Source organism: Cryptotermes secundus, unplaced genomic scaffold, assembly GCF_002891405.2.
Source record: "Cryptotermes secundus unplaced genomic scaffold, Csec_1.0 scaffold42, whole genome shotgun sequence".
Lineage (NCBI taxonomy): Eukaryota > Metazoa > Arthropoda > Insecta > Blattodea > Kalotermitidae > Cryptotermes > Cryptotermes secundus.
In genome coordinates this window covers 616,023-636,986 of record NW_019720161.1, presented here as the reverse complement: position 1 = coordinate 636,986, position 20,964 = coordinate 616,023, and the positions used below count along the sequence as shown (strand labels likewise).

The window sequence follows — 20,964 nt, the reverse complement described above, 5'->3', positions numbered from 1 at the left end:
GAGTGTTGTATGTAACACGGAATATCAAGAGATATTTGTTAATTAATAAACAATGTGCAACAGGATGCTACAATATAACCTCAGAATAGACATACTGATATGTGATAGCACTGACCTGACATCCTCACTGGTTGGTAACCACTGGGCCCTCTCCTCGAGTCTAGTGAGAGTGTCCTTTCCTTCACGGCGAAGACGTTGAAGATCAGGGTCATTGAGGGCCCGGGTTAGTGCCCGGTGTTGGTGGTGGAGCTGGCGCCGCGTCACTTGGCTCTGGCCCTCCATGGACCTCAGCTCTGACATGATGGCCACTAGACGGCGGCCACACATGTGGCACTGTGCAAGGAAGGGCTCCACTTCCTGGTGAACGTACATACACAGCTTCATCCTCAATTCTCTTTTTCCAAAAGATCAAGGGTTTGCAATGAGGATCTTTGCTATCTGGATAACTGTCAGTAACAAGACTGAGAAAGGTATAGTCCATAACACAGTACACAATATTACCAATGACATCCTTTGCAGTTTATTAAATTTACTTGTGATCTGTTAATCCACTTATGGTATATGTAAAGTTACCGCCACGGCTGATTAAGCACCGCTCTGTGAAGGAGTATGGCAGGTGGAAGTATATCTTCATGTATTCTTAATCTCAGCACTGGATGTTAGTGAGTTAGGTCTGTCTCAGAAGAGTGGGCTTTAATATGGGTCAATATATTTGGAAACTGGAATTGCCCAACAATATTTTAGAGGAAACCTCAGACACGAAATTAAAGAAAGGTCCATTTTTAGCAGTTTAAATGCTCATACTAAGTTAAACACAGAGAGACAAACAAAAAAATGTGACCTCCATATAAGATGTTCTATTTTACTTTGTAAAAAATGCCTAAAAAGTGATGGACTCTGATCAGATGGCTTCGGAATCAGTGGAGTCTTTTATTCAATGAGTACAGACAAATGTCTGACTTAAGGTGAGGTGGCTGGGCACTCATTTCCATATAATGCTGAACTACAGTGAGTGCAATGTGAGTGCACACTCAGATGGAAGAGTCCGATGCCCCTAGTGTCAAATCTGAGCTATCAATAAATGGTCCAGGGATTGACACAGGCTTTTTCTAATGGAACATTTCCCTCCTTATACTAACAACAGATACAGATTCAGTTTGCAAAACGTAGCGTCCGAAAGAACAAAAGACAAAGGATGAAAGATGTTTACTGTGACACAGCGGTCAGAAACACTCACACTCAGGTGCTGCGTAATCCATGAATCGCCAATGGACATAAGAAAGCAAAACACTAGTATCAAATTCAACCTACCTTGTAAAATTCAACCCACTCTAACTGATCATGAGACAAGCGTCCCCCACAATTCACAGGAGCCTGATCTTCTGAAATGTATTGATGCAAGTCTCTCTCATCGGTTACGACATGACACTACAAGAGAAACAGATCTGTTTTAACAGAATATCATATCTTACTCAGCAGAAAATGTATATTTCTGAAAATATCACAAATTTCTGGCCAGATGAATAAAAGGAAGCATACAACTTTACCTGTAACTTAATATAAACAATCATTAACCCCTAATGGTTTACAATGTGAAGTTCATTGAAACACCGTTTTAAAAGCTGTTTTATAGTTCCCACAAAACACTATATTTCATATGAAGTTTCAACTTGAGACTAAGGGGTATGTAATGTTTCACTCTTGAGGAAAAGAGGTATGCAACCTTTCACTCTTAGGACCATGGGGTATTTGGACTGAGAGAGAGACTTGTACCTTGAGGCCACTGGTCCCCAACACACTGTATCTCTGCTGCAGTCTGTCAGTGACCGAAGTCGGCTGCCAGAGGAGCACGCGGCCAATCTTCATGTGTACCTACAAAACACGGCAATACATTTCAGCAGAGGGAACAAGCAAGATGCAATACAATGGTAACTGCAGTGACAAATCTCAACAACTTACTTCCACAAGAGATAGAGCTTTATCCAGAAGGTCAAGTGCTGTCTCTTCAGGCTCAGCAGAGAGGACCAACACAGCAAAACCATCCTTTAATTTCTCTGACCTGTAAATGAAAATATAAAACATTATAAATAAGAATTACTTCACAGGATTTTTTTTTTTACAATTCTAGATTCATTTTAATATTATCTCATCTAGAACCTGATCACAAAAATGGAGACCCATATTCTGCTCTTCTGTGTTAAGACACTGTTATGTACCAACACTTTGGAGGAATATGCTCTCTCCATCTTCAGGATGGACAATTTACATGGAGGCAGTATTTTTCTCTGAAACAATAGAAAACTCACCTACAAGACTAAAATACAAAGTTGTAATCAAGAAGACTGCAGTATGAATCTAAACTTCATTCCTATAAGTGTTTCTATGGATTGGAACAGAAGTGTGGAACCTGACATTCTCACATTAGCAAATATTAATCTTAATGTCTTCTAGAATGTGATATTTTCGAGTGTTCTCCTTCATTTTCCTTTATTGCAGTCTTTCTCCTCCCTACACCCTTACCACCAACTATTCTTTCCCACATGACTTAATATCAGACATACTCCCTACATAACATAATACAAATTCTTCCTTTTGTTTGTTATTTACTCTACAGCTGGCTTATTATTCTTTTTGGTATTTATGTTTTCTATGTGTTTTGAATTATTGTTCTGTTCTCTCTGACATTACAGTTCCACTTCAGTGGATAATCACATTGGGAAATATTGCAAAGTGCAAAGAGAGACTTAGGCATGTTGATACTTCAACAAACAAGTGCTTTGAGGCTTCAAGACATCTGTTTTTCTTATGTCTGAAGAGATGTGACATACTGCTAACACTTGCAACACTTTCAAACATCAGAACATTTAATTCCAACATAAATCTTTACTAACAAGACTGCAGAGGAGCTTGTCATCAGAAGGCGATGTGGACAAACAGCAAAATACATCAAATGTGGGTAGGAACCAGTTTACAGTTGGCGTTTATGAACTAGGCCAGCTTTTTTTTTTTATTTGGACTGTTTTCAAACAAATATGGGCTTGGAAGGCTCAAGAGAAAAACTTAGTATTTTCACAAACTTTACAAATATAAATGTATCGTTTTTATATATCTGTCAACACAACAATCAAATAAATAAGCACTTCCACATTTGTGTCAGCTGAGTTTATTTAACTTATGGTACAGCTACTCAACATGGCAGCATGTTTCTTCCCTCTCACAACATGTTTTGCCTCTCAGAAGCCATCATCAGGTTGATACACTACATAAAATCATAAAATACTGTAATGTAACTGTTATCAGTTGCACAGCTGTACCAAGTTAAATAAACTGTTGAATAAACTCAGCTGACACAAATGTGGAAGTGAGTTATTTGATTGTTCTGTTGCTGGATAAAACTCATATACTGATACACACAACAGGATCTATTCCCCAAAGAATATGTAAATTATTTACATTAAGACACACAGATATACATAAACACACACAGACATAAAATTTACACAGAGACACATGTGCACAGAGAGAGAGGTAACTAGACTTGCACATACACAGAAACACACAGGCACAAAGAGACATACAAAGTCACATACACACACACACACACACAAGTTAATCCTGTTTATTTCGACAGCCCTGCACCCACTGACCTTTACAAATGTATTACATCCTGCCATATCGAAGATGGATATCAAGGGCCTCTGGTGTCCTTGAGGATCCATCTTAAAGAATATTTCGATTTCCAGACATCGATACTGTAGCGTCATACACTGAACAGATGCACAGGTGTTTACAGACATGAGTTATTGATTTGTTAGTCCGTACATTCAATTTGCTTCCTGTAACTGGGATAAATCCTTCAGAGCAAATTGACATTTTTGAGTCCGTTACACGACAAGGCAATGATATACAAGGGGTGGGGGGATTCATGACTAATGAGAAAACTTAACAAGGACCTTCTGCTTCTTGACTGATGTACAACTGTGACTGCTCTTCCTGACTGTCGAGTACAATTACGAAACGTGTTAATTACAAAGGCCATGTTTGTTTAAACTTCTGACAGTCTCTACATCTCAACAGAACTTTCACTCATAAAAAGGGAAACTCAAGAGAAATTTTCTCCCCTCTCTTGTTAAAAATATGTGCTATTTGAAATGCTGAAACTGAAAATGAAGATTTTTAACTAGTTGCAACACAAAAAAATGTATTTGCAAATCGTGAAATCTGAGGTTCTCACAACGGTGATTAGGAATAATACTGCCATCTGGGAATGACGCCGTGTAGTGTGGTACAAGTTTACAGACGTTGCCTCACTCTTTCTGCTTCGAAGTGTAAGCTAAATAAGCTGTATGCACAGTAAAGCACTCGGGCGCTTAGGTGACTTGCATTTCAACAATGAAAATGGAGACAATGCATTCCTCTGACTTGTCGGTAAACTTTGCTGGCAGACAATACCCATTATTTGCAAGTTATGCGATTAATGGAAATATTCAACACTCTTATTTTTCTCTGAATCATTCAGAAATGTTGGGGGTCTGTTATGTTAGTATTCTTAAGAAAGTTATGAGTTCGAGACGAAATTAAGAGCAGACTTAATTCAGGTAATGCCTCCTACCATTCATTTAAGATTTTGTCTTCGTCTGCTGTCTAAAAAGCAAAAACTGGAACATGTGAAACTAAATTTGTAGCATAGTTTTATTATATGGGTGTGAAACTTGGTCTCTGACATTAAGGGAGGAACATAGACTGAGGGTGTATGAGAACAGGGTGCTGAGAATATTCGGACGAAGGATGGATGAAATAGTAGGAGGTTAGTAAAAACTGCATCATGAGGAGTCCATAACTTGTTTTCTTCACAAAATATAATTAGAATGATCAAGTCAAGGAGGACGACATGAGCACGGCATGTAGCACGCATGGGGAAAAAATAGGAATGCATATAGAGTATTGGTGGGAAATGCAGAAGGCCAACAGGAAAACCTAGACGTCGATGGGAGGATAAAATTAAAATGGTTCTTAGAGAAATAGGATGGGGTGGTATGAACTGGATTCATCTCGCTTTCAATAGAGACCAGTGGCGGGTTCTTGTGAACAAATTATTAAACCTTGGGATTCCATAACATGCCTGGAAGTTCTTGAGTAGCTGAGCGACTGGCGATTTCTCAAGAAGGGCTCATCTCCATGGAGTTATTTAGTTAAAAAGACTCCGTGATTAAACCAACCGAGCGACCGCCACTTGTCGGCAAAGTTAGTACCAAGTTTTGTGGATAGAGGGTGTCGCGTGGTCAGCACAACGGATCCCCACGGCCTTTAATCTCGGTTTTCTAGACCGGAGCCGCTACTTTTCCATCCAAGTAGCTCCTCAGTTATTCTCACGAGACTGAACTGACTCCGTTCCAGACCCACTACTTCTCAGAAAATCTAGTACAGCCGGGAATCGAACCCGGACTGCTGGATCTGTATCCAGTAACTCTGACCACTAGACCATAGGTATATGGAGTTAAGGAGTTTCATGCTTTCAGTAAAATGTTTCTGCAAACCAAAATCCACCTGCATATTCCTAAGGCTCAAATTTTATTCGAAGATTTCCCTTACTGCAGTCTGCCTGCCACATAACACTATGCTGCGTCCTTGATAACACATGTAAATGGTGACGGCAATGTAAGGATTAATACCTCGGCAATGAAGCGTAGTACAACAGCACGGACGCGATCTGGTGGCTGTCGAGGGAAGCTTTTGCGACGTTTGTGGCATCGAATATGACCAACGGACGTCCTTTTAGGTCGCAGGTACCTGTAAACATGAGAAGACACGTAAATGCGTACTGTTACATCATACGATAAAGCTACTTGCCTTATCTCAAAACCACGTCTAGTGGAACCAGTAAGGGCACTCCCCCCACCTCCCGACCCGGTAATGTAACATTTACGTTACATGAATTGCGCAATGCGTCGCTGAGCCCGGTAAGAAATTAGTGGGTATTTAATGACATCAAATCAACTACATGTCGAATCACAGTAGCTGTGGGTTCTTGGAATGCTCGAATACGACAGTCACGGGTTCGAACACGGCTCTGAACATGAATACATATATGTCCATTCTTCTGTTCTGTCCCATGCAGGGGTTGATCTGCGCTGATCCCCCGCCCAAGTAATCCTGCCACACGGCTATAAGTTTAATTAATTAATTAATTAATTAATTCTTGATTGAAAGATGCCAGAAGGGCTGAATAATTACACGTATAAATCAAGATAAAGGACGACGCATCCGAGCTGGTGTAAAGGTCATGATGAAGTGACTACAGACGCGGTCTAGACTGGTAATCGGATTTAGTGGACGCTTTAACACATGACTCGTGACTACACTTTACAAATCAGTCACAGTCACCTTCTGGTCGCTTAGAAAAGTACTTCTAAATCTGACAAAATTAACATTGCAAAGTAAGGGCAAACATCATCCACTTAAAAAGATTTTACAAGCATAGCTACAGACACACTCCTAAGACGAATGGTAGAAGATGCTTACAGTAAAATGAGTAAAAAGAAGAACCCGTAATTCATGTCAAAGCTAGACGCTGTTACACTGTTGAAATTTCTGTTCCCACTTAAATTGAGAGGTTAATTTTCTGGTCCTTTAACTCTCGTGGACAAAAGAGCAAATCATATGCAAATTTTAATTGATGATAATATCAGAACAACTTCCACTGCGTCCCTTTTCGGCGAGAGACGATCGATATGAAGCGTTGCTAGCTTCATGCCAATTACATTGGCTTATACAGGAACGTCACCTACTGACCCAAATTGCCAACTCTTAACATCAGTTACTGTAGTCTCAGGAGCACGAACATATCGAGCATGTGCTCTCAAGGGCTAACAGGAAGGGAGGTACCCGGTTTAAATCTCGGTAGGATACCAACTATCCTGACATATTTCCTGCTTTTTCTCAGTCTCTCCAGACGATGTAAGTAGCTTCGACTGTACAGCGTCCAATGGTCACATGTTTAACGAATGATATACCGGAAAACCGGTGGAGGGAGGCGTCGTAGCATAACTTCATATACTATTTCATACATTTCCTTGGAGGAACCGAAAAAAATCACGGAAAACTGTCAAGATAATCGGTTTCCCGGCCAAAATACTTATTTTAATTAGGTATGAGGCAGAGGCAAGAGATCTGTCTTTATTCCACAGCGTCCAGACCGTCTCCGGGGGCCACCCCGCCTATACAATGGGTACCAGGGGCGGTTTCTCTCGAGGTGAAGAGACAGGAGCGTGAAGCTGACCACTCACTTCCATCTAGTGAAGCGGTCAAGAATGGTGATGCTTAATTAAGCCCAGCAATAACTCCACATTTACATTACTTCACGTCGCTGTTAGTAATTTGGGCTACATGACGTCGAACAGTATTGCTATTAATGACTGATTAACTGAAACGATTTGGAAGGAAACAAACGCTGTACAATCCCACGTTTGAATGAAGGACTAAGGAAGCCCTCAGCGAAGATAGTCGGCGTTTCGGCCTAGATTCGAATCGGAAACGTCCTGAATACAAGTAAGAATAGTTATCACTTCATTCGACTGGCTGGGTCGCAAAGAAATTGAATGAAATTAACGGGGGGGAATGTATCCTATATTTTGATACACACTATATTACACTGCTGGTTTCGTATTTAAAGACTTGTCTGTGTGGGCGGGTAGGGTAAAGCGGAACAAGTACACGGAATCAATTCTCATTATTCGCTGAGAGGCAATCGTGAATGCTGTGTATTGGAATTCTGCTTCCCACGGGGATCCTGACCTTGCGCATGCGTGGAACAGGGACCCTTACTACACACAGTACCGCTTCAGTACCTGCTGCAATACAAATTTATTGTTTCCACTAACAATGTCAATATTTGAGTACAGTTTCCATAACGTATGATCGGTTAATGATGTAAAACGATATGTATTGTCTTTAGAAGAGTACATAACTGGATATAAGAACAGATGACAGCGCAGAAAAGCCACAGATGCATGAGTTCTGAGTACGATCAGGGGGGACACAGCTTCTGCATACCTAACAATAACTCCGATCTGGTGAATTATGCGAAGGAGTAATGAATGTTCATGTAGCGAGACGGTCATTAACACTTCACCTAAAGGCCAATTCCAATCGATAACAAATTGACCGGGCCAGCTGGCTCAACCGGTAACGCTTCTGACGGGTATTCAGGAGGAAACTTACTTACTCGTGGAGCCGAGCCCTTCTGGAGGAGCCGCCAATTCTGCAGCTACTTAAAAATGTCCCTGCATTTTATGGAACCCGAAGGTTCATTACCGTAACAGCCCTCCACTGGTCCCTATCCTGAGCCAGATCAATCCAACCCATACCATCTCACCCTATCTCTCTAAGATCCATATTAATATTGTCCGCCCACCTACTTCTTGGTCTTCCCAGTGGTCTCTTTCCTTCTGGCTTTCTCATCAATACCCTATATGCATTTCTCTTCTCTCCTATTCGTTCTACGTGCCCTTCCCATCTCATCCTCCTTCACTTGATCATTCTAATTATACTTGGAGAAGAGTACAAGTTGTGAAGCTCCTCGTTATGCAGCTTTCTCCACCCTCCTGTCACTTCATCCCTCTTCAGTCCAAATATTCTCCTCAGCACCCTGTTCTCAAACACCCTCAGTTTATATTCCTCCCTTAACGTCAAAGACCAAGTTTCACACCAACACAGAAATTCAGGAGGAAGCTACGTAAACCGGCCATCCTGACTGTGGTGTTTCGTGCTTTTCCTCAGCCCCTCCAGCAAAGTGCCCGACATAACATCTCCAGTTGGCATGGTTACTTCTAGATAGACCATGTCCACTTCCTTTATTCACTTCGACGTCACATAGGCCGAGTTACCAACATCATTATACACTTCTGTAAAGGCTATCCATGTAGCAGGACGTCGAGGCTCCCATATTTTCTCTAGACAATCGGCTCACAGATGACGGTGAGGTTGTCAGACTTACGCGCCGGCCGACCTTTACCCGCAGGAAGATTCCTGGTACTCATTTCTATTAGAGGCTGAGCCGACCCCAGGGTCACAGCGCGGCTGGATTACGTAAACTGAAAAATCTAATAACCTCATCGGGAATCGAACCGGCAATCTTCCGACTTGTAGCACAGTATGAAGCACTGTAACTAAGCCCCTGTCACAACCATACACTCCCCGCAATTCTTACCTCGGTTGATGGACTCGACTAAACCCACTGCGCATTCTCTAAGAGAGGCAAGGTCAAGAAACACGGACTGTAGTAACATTTATAAATTTCTCTTAGTCAATATTTCACATATCCACAAACAGAGATCGCTTCTATTCTTTCTTGAAATCAGAAAGTAAGCACTTTATGCCTTGTAGTCACACTTTCATGGTTTCACTGCCTACATGAGAGTTGATTACACGTGCTCTTCCATCTCAAAACAAACAAGACAGGCACTTCAGTTCTTTTGTAGTACAAAATATCTCCACTCGCAATCCAACGCCATTGTCGCTACTTGCAAAATATTTATGCTCTTATATCGCGCATTAACGCTGCTCCTACAAGGGTTACGCGCTGGTTTCTCGACAGGGGGCCTCGGCTCGAATCCCGAGCGACTCCAAGTGCGCTTAATGAACGAAAAGAGCAGCCCTTTCTCGATGTTCCTACGGTTCGAATGGATAAACTGGTCGTGAGTCTCAAGGAGCTTGACGCCAAGACGGACTGGCGGTTAACCGCCCGTTGTAAAGCAGCTCTGACTCTGACTTTAAGTTAGTGCAGTGAAGCGGAGTGGAATGAGTTGGCTGGTGAATGAGTTGGTGGACTGCTGCAGTTCAGTACTTCTAAGTTGTTGCTGTAGCTGGTAGCTGAGACACGGGGTTATTTCGGGAACGCAAAGGAGGGGAACGGCCGTCTCTGGAAGCCATCACCAGGCAACGGCTGGTGAAAACTTGGCAGACCGAGAAGACTCAGTCCATTCTGTAATGAACTCCAGTGTGTGAATTAGAGGTAACGCTATAGTTGGAGCTACGATCTGTAAGTGGCCAATAAACCCAATTACCAAACCAGACCGTTTCTATAGTCACACTCTATCACGTGACAGTATGCTGATGTCTCGCCAGTAATAGTTCAAAATCTGATTCAGAAGGTAATTAACAGCAGATTGAATTCGTGTATTGCTTACTCCCACCCTCTTCAAAAACATTTGTTTTCTCGTCTGATGTCTGAAAACGTAAAAATTATGATGCATAAAGCCATAATTTTGCCTGTAGTTTTGTATGTGTGTGAAACTTGGTCTCTTAAGATTGCGGGAAGACTGACGGCGTTTGAGAACACAGCAATAAGAATTTTCTAACCCAAGACGGATTAAATAACAGGAAGCCGGAGGAAACTGCATAATAAGGAGCTTCATAACTTAACTCTTTGCACAAATATAACTACAATCATCAAGTCAAGGAAGATGAGATGTTCAGGGAATGTAGAATGCATGGGAGAGAAGAGGAATGAATATATACAGAACTTTGGCGGAAGAGACAGATGATACCACTACGGTGACAATAATGGTGGAAGGATAATATTAAAATTAATCTGAAAGAAATGTGGTTGGATCATATGGACTGGATTCATCTGGCTCAGGAGAGGGACCTGTGAATGGATCCTCGAATTCCATAAATTTCGGTGCACGAAATGAATAACTTAACACCTATTAGCTTTTGAAGAGGGGCTGCAGGGAGGTAATTATTAGCCTATAACGAAGAGAAGGTGGAGCAAATGGTTGGTAGCACTGTCAGATCTTGAGCATTCTACTCTTCATTTAGGGACACCCAACTGAGATGTAGCAACTGCAACGGTAAGACCTGCACGTAAATATTCTCAGATTTTACAGTACACAGTGGGGCAATGTTAATTACCTCACCTTCTCGTCGTTCGAGGGTAGTAATTAAGTACCTGAACCTACCAGGCAGTTGGATTCCAGACATAAGCAATTTCTCGGGCAATTCCGCGATGCTCTTCGGTGACGTCAGTTCTACTTCCTGTTTTGTCGCCGCATCTGCAAACGAAATATACAGTGTCAGAAAGGCACATTTTCAACATAAATTTGGACAGAATGTCCTGCGTTTCAATTCTAGCCTGACACATCGTCTCAGCGCACAGTAGTATCAGGGATAAACGCAAGTGTAAACCTGTCCCTGTGGTTAAATAAGCACAACACAATATAGACGTATGGAGGAGTACAAGTATAGCTCCACCTATTCTCAATCTCTACATTAGAAGAATGTGAGTGATCCGGTTCAAGACCTGTTGGCCTTACCCTTGGGAAATAAGTCCTTGGTATCCGCTGAATAGGAGGCTGAGTGGGGCTCCATTACCAGTAAGGACCCTGTCACGGAGCGGAAAATGGCTTTCTCCTTCCGAGAATTCAACCTCTGAATATTTGGGCTCCTAACCCGCAGCCTAGTCTCTATATACCGACTGAGATGGGTCTATTAAATGTTAACCCGGAGGTTGAATTTTGAAAGCACGTTTGTTATTTATTACCCCTTGATCACTGATCAAGCCGATCAGAGTGGCCGCTCGGTCTAAGGCATGAACTGTCTTCGCTCGGTCGAAGACTGGGATTGTGGGTTCGAATCCCACTCAAGACATGGAGTCTGTACGCGTTCATTCTGTGTTTGTGTTGTTCTGTGTGTAAGTAGCGGCCTTGCGACAGGCTAATCACTTGTCCATGGGGTCCTACCGATGAAACTGAAATAGCGGCCAAGGTCCAACAAATGGACTGTACAGCTATAGACAGACAGATATAGATAGATAGGGAGAGAGATAGCGGCCTCTGTAGTCTAGGGGTAACGTTCCCACCTCATGACTGAAGATACGCGGGTTCAAACCCGGCGGAGGTCGTGGAATTTTTAAGGGCGGAAAAATTCAGGGAACAAGTCCTCCGGGAGGGACTTTAAGTCGTGGGTCCCGTGTCGTAAAATATCCTCATGTCTCTATAGGCAAAAAGTTTCCCGCCCAAGTAGTTTCCAATGCCTCTGGTAGATGGGGGAAGTATCGGGTACCGAGGGCCGACCTCGCTGGCTGAACAGGGCTGATAGCACGCACCAGTATCGGTAGGGTATGGCGACTTGTAGAATATAAAAGGGGGGCGTACAATAGACTATTAGTCGCGGTGCATGGGGAAACCCACCCCCTCCAATAATAATAATAATAATAATAATAATAATAATAATAATAATAATAATGATAGATAGATCACTGATTAATTCCTAGATTTCGTCCTATCTCTGTTAACGCTTACAGTGGTTACTATATGTACCACCTAGTTTGGCACTGCAAAATTGTTCATTGTATCCACAAAAAATGTATTTGTGTGTTCCGTATGACTCTCACAATAAACAGGTATTGTTTCCCTTAACAGCATCAACCGGTTGGGCTTTGTAGCGGAGACGGAATGTGTTTCCTGTGAGGTACGAACTGAGTTCTTTAAAGTATCTACATGAACCGAATGCTTTAACGGGTTAACACGTTATATTATCTACAGCAGTCATGTCCAACGCGTCGATCGCTTTGGTCGATCTCACAGGCCTATGGGAAATAATACGTGAAAAGCATGTCAATTCACTTGCAATATATTATGATTATATTCAGATTTTGAAGGGAAAATACGTATTAGTCATTCCTATTTTTCTGTTCTTATGTAGCTTATGTAGCTCTTATTTTGTTAATTTCGAAAGCGTCTGTGTGCATGTGTTAGATAAAACAGTTACCTCAATATAGTGGCAAATGCAACGCCTCAGTATCCTTGCCAAAAAAAGGGCAATCTGGAACACATTATAATGCTCTCCATAGCAATAAGTGTGGTGCTGATTTTCCACCCAAAAGTGAAATTCGTAAACTTAAGCTCAAAGGACTTAAATCGAAATTAGCTGCTCAACAACAACTGATGGAAAAATAAAGGTCACTTTCTAACAATGCAACCAAATCATCGGACAAGATCAGCAATCTGATCGTTAAAAAATGCAAACCCTTCACTGAAGGGGAATTTGTAAAAAAGTGTTTTCTTGAACTAGCTGTTAATCTTTCTGAAGGATTTAAAGGTAAGAAAGAGATCATAGCTACTATTCAAGATCTTCAATTATCAGGAAACACCACTGTGCGGTGAATAGAAATGATATGTGGAGAAATAGCTGAACAGTTACTGAAAGATGTTTCCAATTGTGTTACTGTCTCCCCCCAACTGGATGAAGCTACAGACATCAGACACAGCCCAGTTACTAATTGCTTTTACAACAAACATCACGTGTCGTGTTATTTTTACTAATATTTTTGCTTAAAGCGACGCACGGCGATTGGAGAGGGTGGTAGATCACGGGCAGTTTTGACACTAAAAAGTCGATCACAACCTGTCTGAAGCTGGACATGCCTGATCTACAGTAAACCCAACTTCTTCATGATATGACAACCCTCATAACATTTGCTTAGCAGTATTTATTATGAACATCTCCATTATTGAATTTTCTCCAACTTCGGGTTCTTCCCTCTCTCTCTCTCTTACATTCAAATATTCTCCTCTTGCACTTCAATGTCAAATATCATCAATCTCGTGCATTCCCCGTTGTCGAGCACATTAAAACAATCACAATACAAAAGTAAATAAGAGGATATTACGTAAGATAAATGCTGTAGTCTTCTAGAGACATCAGCTATGTCGATGTGGAATGAAAATGTTTCAGATGCCTCCGCCAGGTTTCTAACTCAACAATGAAACTACTGATTGCCCGAGAAAATATTGGCACTAAAGAATTTTAATTGTTAATTCAGTACGTAAATACAATAAACTAAAATGCCGCAACCGTGTTACAACGTCAAATACATTATCGAAAGTACGGATCAATGTTGAATAATGCCGTCTTCTGGGATGTATCGCAGTGAATATATTGTGTGAAGAGACGTTTCGGAGGAACGTATTGCCTGAGCAGGTGGTTGCAACCCGAGACATGACGAAAGAAGATCGGAAAGAAACTTGAAAAATGCCGTCTTCTGGGGTGTGACGCCGTGCAGATTTTGTGTGGTGGCTGCTGACGCTGGTTCTTCGCTCGCATGTCTTTCTACCCTGATGATGAAGGCGATACTTTCCTCCGAAACGTCAGTTCACACAATATCTACAAGACGCCACATCCCAAAAGACATTCTTCATAGTCGTGGCCGTGAAAACCTCAAATCTTATACGGATCAATGTTGGTTACATTAATTCAAATGTGAGGCCTAACCCTGCGGCACGGAGGAAGGAAATAAACTAGGCAATCAGAAGCAAGCTCCTGTGGGCACGATTACAGTCAGATCCTAATCAGATGCAACGATCACAGCAATAGGAGGCAGCTGGGAGGAAACTGCACTTACACAGGGGGAGACTGATTGAGGGTGTGGGATAATGGCGGAGCAGCTGCAAACAAGGTTCACGTTTAAACAGTTGATTCTGACAGTTTCTGAAGAGACTAACAGCAGACAGTTGGCATATATAGTTACCTACTATTTCAGCACGTCAAGTACCGAATTCAGAATGTTAGGGGTTGCATGAAATGTAGTGCTTCGTATTACAAGGTCCCCTCTATTTACATTCGCGCTCGGTACTCCAATACACAAAGCATTAGGGCGACCTCTTCAATTAATTTAAATCTACGTCAAACACAGACGTGGAGTTAAGATGATGGAAAAGTTCAATGATGAGATCTTGAGGTTTATTTGTGACATTAAGAACTCATTTGTTCGTAAAGTGTATGTTGCTTTGTCTAAGTAAGGAAGCTTAAATAGGGTATAATGGAATTCGTAGGCCTGGACTTAGCTAGCAGAGCTTCACTGTTTCTTCTTGAGGTTCATTTCATGGCGCTGCAATTGCGTGGTGATACGTAATGAACCGGAAACAAAGTCCGCGCCATAGCACAAGCGGTTAGTCGCTGGATTCCCACCGCGGCGGCCCGGGTTCGATCCCGAGTCTGGTCAAGTGGGATCGGTGGTGGACAAAGTGGGGCTGGGGCAGGTATTCTCCGAGTACTTCAGTTTCCCCTGCCAATCTTCATTCCACCAAATTCTCCATTATCATCATCACCCGGGGCAGGTACAATAGGCCAATTACTGGCCGCCGTGCCGAGTGGACCAAGCTGGACTACACCCCCCACTACCTGAAGTAAAATCTTAAAGTTTGTTACGATGTACTCGTATTAATAAAATTATTGACTTTTTGTACGTTATCCATCATCCTGTTTTTTCTTTAAAAACAATGTTTCGGAAACTGGAGATCGTGTCTGCTCTATCGATTGGGCCAAACTAAGTATATTTTAAGGGCCGCGCCGTAGCTCAAGCGGTTAGTCGCTGCCTTCCCACCGCGGCAGCCCGGGTTCGATCCCGGGTCTGGTCAAGTGGGATTTGTAGTGGACACAGTGGCGCTAGGGCAGGATTTCTCCGAGTACTTCGGTTTCCCCTGTCAATCTTCATTTCATCGATTGCGCCACAATCACCTTCGCCTATCATCTGGAGCTGGTACAATAGGCCAGAAGTGGCCGCAGTACGAGGGACTTAGTCCCACCCCACTAGTAAAAAAGTAAAAGGTAAAACTATCCCTGTACCAAGCCATGAAGGCCCATGGGGTTGTGAGACGTTGAGGTTCCCACATTATCTAGACAGTCGGCTCAAAGATGGCGGTAAGGTTGTCAGCCTTACGCGCCGGCCGCGCTTTACTCCCCATGAAAATTATTTAATTAATTCCTGGTATTCATTTCTGTTAGAAGATGAGTGAACCCCAGGGCCATAGTGCGGCTGGAAGGATTAGGTCAATTGAAAAAATCCAATGACCTCATCGGGACTTGAACCCGCGACCTTCCGGCTTGTAGCATAACCCCTCAACCAACTACGCTACCGCGTGCCCCCTCCCACCCACTAGCAACAAAGAAAAAGTATATTTTAACCTTATTTTATGTCATAACTTTCATTTTGATAAGTTTATAGTTCATTGTACTTTTATGCTATGTACAGGACTACTACAAATGATTCATTCGTTTTCAAATCGCTATATTTTCCAACGTATTATACGTACAAAATGATTGATATCTAAAAGGAACCGTAAACTCACCAAGTTTGTATTGTGTACACCAGTTGGCAGCACGAGTTCAGTGCCTTTACAAAATGTCGACAAAGCAAGAAAAGAGTTTTTGTTTGTTGGAATATGCGAGATGTTCGTCTGTTATAGCAGTGCAACGCACATTCAAAAGAGGGTACGGAAAAGAACCGCCATGTAAACAAAGCATTTTGCGGTGGTATCGGCAATGTAAGGACACGCTGGATTGGGCGTGTTGGTGAGGATGACGTAGTTCTGTTCACTTGGCCACCCAGATCACCTGATCTAACGCCTTGTGACTTCTTCCTTTGGGGGTACATTAAGGATAGTGTTTACATACCCCCCACTGCCAAGAACACTAGTAGAGCTGAGGGAACGCATCGATGATGCAGTGATGACCATTGACAGGACGATGCTACAAAATGTGTGGAACGAGCTCGACTACCGCCTGGACGTGTGTCGTGTGACCCAAGGGGCACACATAGAACATTTGTAGAGTGTGAAGAAAACTTGGTGAGTTTATGGTTCTTTTTATATATCAGTCATATTTGTATGTGTAATGCTTTGGAAAATATAGCGTCTTAAAAACGAATGCATCATTTATAGTGGCCCTGTATTTTATAATGTATTATCAAGTATCCAGCTTTACCATCGCATTTACCATTACCATGGTAATCATGTGTGTGCCTGATGATGACTTTATGAGCCGAAACTTGTAGCCAGGCTAATTTTAGCCTTCACCTTTATACTGTTGTGTTGTGACGGACTCTAGTAAAGAAATTGTAAGTATATTTTTCCTTAGGACTGAGGCAGAGCCCAGTATCCGAAACGCTGCTTTTAAATAGAAAAAACAGGACGATGCATAATGCCTAAGAAGTCCATAATTGTATCTACCGCAAGGAATAAGGAAGCCAAAGAAAAATCTCAGTAAAGACAGCCGGTGTCCCGACCGGGATTAGAACCCAAGACCTTCAATATGCCAAACCGCTCGGTTTCTTCGGTTTTAAATCTTCAAACCAAGGATGAACAAAACCAATTACTGTCACTACTACAAACACTCTACAATGCAGCAGTTTTAATAAACGTATGTGAAATTAAATTAAAATGTAATACATAGTAGCAGTACACTCTTAATAGCAAAAACCTGCCCCGCCACTGGATACGATCCTGTGACGATCTGACCTTCACAGCATGTCAGACTCGGAAACGATCTGACACATTTATTGGAAGTATCAGAGACTGAAATAGGCATACCGGCATTCAGAATGACGTCAAAACCAGTTGTGATGTTTGTATGTGACACAAGACGCGTGGCAGGAAAGGAAAACGTATGTTAAATACTGTCACGTGACTGTGACCAGAGACGAGGTTTGGATTGGTAATCTAATTTGACTCTTACATATCGTAACTACAATTAACTGAGGCAGTTTCCTTGAGTTACACACTCCAAAGATAATTGTAACTACAGCACGCATAAAGTCTTCTCAGTCTGCATTAGCCGTTGCTTGGTAGCGGCTTCAACAGCTGACTTCGCCTTCCTCTTGAGTTCCCGAATTGTCTGAACTTGGTGCTACCAAGAAAACGCTCTAGGAATTGAAATAAAATTCGTTATTTCTATGCTTTTTGGTCGCTCGAGAACCTGACGCTCTCCCTCTCCAACTTATAACATTGCGTCTATGAGAAACTGCGATTCGAGTTACCAAGTTTCAGTTTACAGCCTCTCTCCAGGGGTGCAGCTACTCCTTAAAGCGAGAACTGTCATCGAAACATTTATACCGTAACTATTCTACGGCTTGTTAAGGACCAACTTTCAGCCACTCCTAAGGGAATAATGAGCCTTAATGAACGGCAGCGTGGCACAGAATGGCTGTTTCCAGGCCAACACCTAATTGGGAATTAGCATAACCGGATGTTAAGCAAATGGTGATACAAATTATCCTTAAACCAATGCAAATACAAGCATGAAACGGTAACAAAAATCTGCCATGAAACGACACAAATTTGTTCTTCAGTTATACAAGTACCACAAACCTGCCGGTCACGGTAGCCGAGCGGTCTGAGGCATGTACAGCATTCGCCAAAATTTCAGTACTGAAACTCGCGCATCTCGAAAGCGCATGTGCGCTTGTCGACGGGCATAGCTCCAGCCGCACGTGTTCCCAGTGGTGAAAAGGAAGTTGTGTTGTGCAGTTGTTGGAAATGGGTCTTTCGACGGAGGAAAAAGTATTCATAGTTGAGTATTGTTTCCGCTCATACGTAAGTGGTCGCCAGACAAGTCGCTTCCTTGGCTTTGGGCGGCCAGATGTTATCACCCAGAAACCGCCACACAGTACACGTGTGACGATATGGTGTGCCGTCTCAGCTCACGGTATATTAGGCCTCTACTTCATTGAGGATGAGGAAGGCAATGCTCTTACCGCCTCCCAAGAACGCTACAGGAAGATGGTGATCGGACCATTTCTTCGGGATTTGAGAAGGTTCTGTCGTGCAAGGGGCCTTCACATGAATAGGCAATGGTATCTTTTCATTGCAGTGCTGTATACATTGGCGCATACTGTACTGTCTTCGCTCGCTCAGCAGCCGGGATCGTGGGTTCGAATCCCACACAAGGCATGTTTGGTATGTGTTTATTCTGTGTTGTGTTGTCCTGTATTTAGGTAGAGGCCTTGCGACGGGCTGATCACTCGTCGAAGGAGTCCTACCGTCTGTAAAATGACAATGAAACTGAAAATGAGAGGTCAGGGCCCAAGGGGACCACAAACCTGCAGTCTACACGCAGTTCATTAGTGTTTAAGTAAACTGGGTATAAATAATAACGTAAGGAAAATAATTAATGTTCGGATGGTTATTTAACGACGATCTCGGCGTCGCGATTACATAGCGTGGGATGACAAGATCATTAATGAATGATGAATTGTCAAGGACATGGAAGGAAGCGGCCGTGGCGTACCAGAATTTTGCTGGACAGATTGAGAAAAACCATGAAAATCATGTCAAGATACCAGTGTCCCGGCCGAGCGAGATTCGAAACAAGTACCCCTCAGATACAAGTCACGAACGTTGCCGACAGAAATGTTAATATAAAAAGGTACAGACATCCCTGTAACAGGCCTTGGAGGCCCATAGGGTTGTGAGACGTCGAAGCTGCTACATTTTCTCTTAGACAATCGATTCATAGATGGCGGTGAGGTTGTCAGCCTTACGGGCCGGCCGCCCTTTACCCGTAAGGATATTCCTGGTACTCATTTCTGTTAGAGGCTGAGTCGACCCCAGGGTCATAGTGCGGCTGGATTAGGTCAATTGAAAAATTCACCTCATCGGGATTCGATCCCGCGACCTTCCGGCTTGTAGCAACCAACTATGCTACCGCGTGCCCCGAGACTGTTAGAGTTCCTGTGTTAAAATCCGTTGTCACGAAACGGATAGTGGAGGTTGTAACAGCTTGAGGATACTAGTGTTTGCAGCAGTGAAATGTAAAGTGCGGAGACTGGCGGTTATTAAATCCAATCCATACCCCGTCTAAAAGTCAGATCCCCCAAATATCTGACGCTATAATTACTTACAGCATCATGAGATCACACAAAAAAAAAAATCCCACTTGGCATGCGGCAAACGTTTTCACGATGAGTATTACAATAGCCCCACTCCTGCATCACTGTTGCCAGAACTTCAACATAACCACCCCTTCTTTCCCCACCTTGTACAGCTGGACGTAGAATAACCGGACTATAGCCGTACACACGGGACGCGCATTTTTGTCAGGCGCCGGGGGAAACAGTGAGAACTTACACCATTCTTGCGCATAAACAGGCCGCGGTACTAGAGTAAGCTTCTAGATAAACCGTGTACGGCTTAGCATACAGCCGAGTTAAATGATCTGCCTTATTGAATTTCGCTTTCCAGCGCTTCCGCACAATGTTTACCGTTCAGGGCGTGTTATCTGCGTCTTTGCTTCCTTCAGTTACCGTGACTCCATTACGCACCATTCATTCCATTTTCTGGATATCGAATTTTATGTTCTCAAATGTTATAAAAATCCAATGAATACCCTTCCTACATCAGAAAAGAACCGGGCAGGATGAGACTCGGTCCACCTGGTACGCCGGCCACTGTTTGGCCTCCTGTGATAGTCCCGGAGACCGCCTGGCTAGATCCACACGTCCGGGTTCGATTCCCGGCGCTACCAGATTTTCTGAGTAGTCGGTCTGGAACGGGGTCCACTCAGCCTCATGAGGATAATTGAGGAGCTATTTCAAGGAAATAGCGGCTCCGGTCTAGAAAACCGAAATTAACGGCCGTGGGAAGTCGTTGCGCTGACCACGCGACATCCTCTATCCGCGAAACTGGTACTAACTTCGCCGACAGGTGGTTAGTCGCTGGCTTCCCACCGCGGCGGCCCGGGTTCGATCCCGGGTCTGGTCAAGTGGGATTTGTGGTGGACAAAGTGGCGCTTGGGCGGGTTTTCTCCGAGTACTTCGGTTTCCCCTGCAAATCTTCATTCCACCAAATTCTCCATCATCATAATCACCCGGGGCAAGCTACAATCAGTGACCGCCGTGCCGAGTGGACCCAGTTGGACTNACACTGTCCCCGCCCGCCCGGGCGACCACAGTTGACCCCCCCCCCCCCCCCCCCACTAAGCGAATAAAAAAAAACTTCGCCGACAAGCGGCGATCGCTCGGCCGGTATAGTTCGCTTGCGAACTACAGGCCACGGAGTTTTACTGGCCCCGGATGATAGAGTATGGAGTAGTCAGTGGAATGAGATTTGGCAGGGGAAACCGAAGTACCAGGAAAAATTCTGCCCCAGTGCCTCTTTGTCTACCACAAGTCCCACATGACCTGACCTG

General features: G+C 43.2%; 1 protein-coding gene across 3 annotated transcripts in view; it reads right to left on the bottom strand.

The window, feature by feature from the left end:
• LOC111866921 overlaps positions 1-20,964 on the bottom strand; it is a 503,991-nt gene that overhangs the window by 179,261 nt on the left and 303,766 nt on the right. For all 3 annotated transcript variants that reach the window (XM_023856294.2, XM_023856311.2, XM_023856303.1), the window contains 6 exons: positions 10,962-11,054; positions 5,673-5,790; positions 1,960-2,059; positions 1,774-1,872; positions 1,312-1,428; positions 116-357 (listed from right to left, as the gene is read on the bottom strand). In XM_023856294.2, the coding sequence (XP_023712062.1) occupies positions 116-357; positions 1,312-1,428; positions 1,774-1,872; positions 1,960-2,059; positions 5,673-5,790; positions 10,962-11,054 (769 nt within the window). The remainder of the gene's footprint in view (positions 1-115; positions 358-1,311; positions 1,429-1,773; positions 1,873-1,959; positions 2,060-5,672; positions 5,791-10,961; positions 11,055-20,964) is intronic.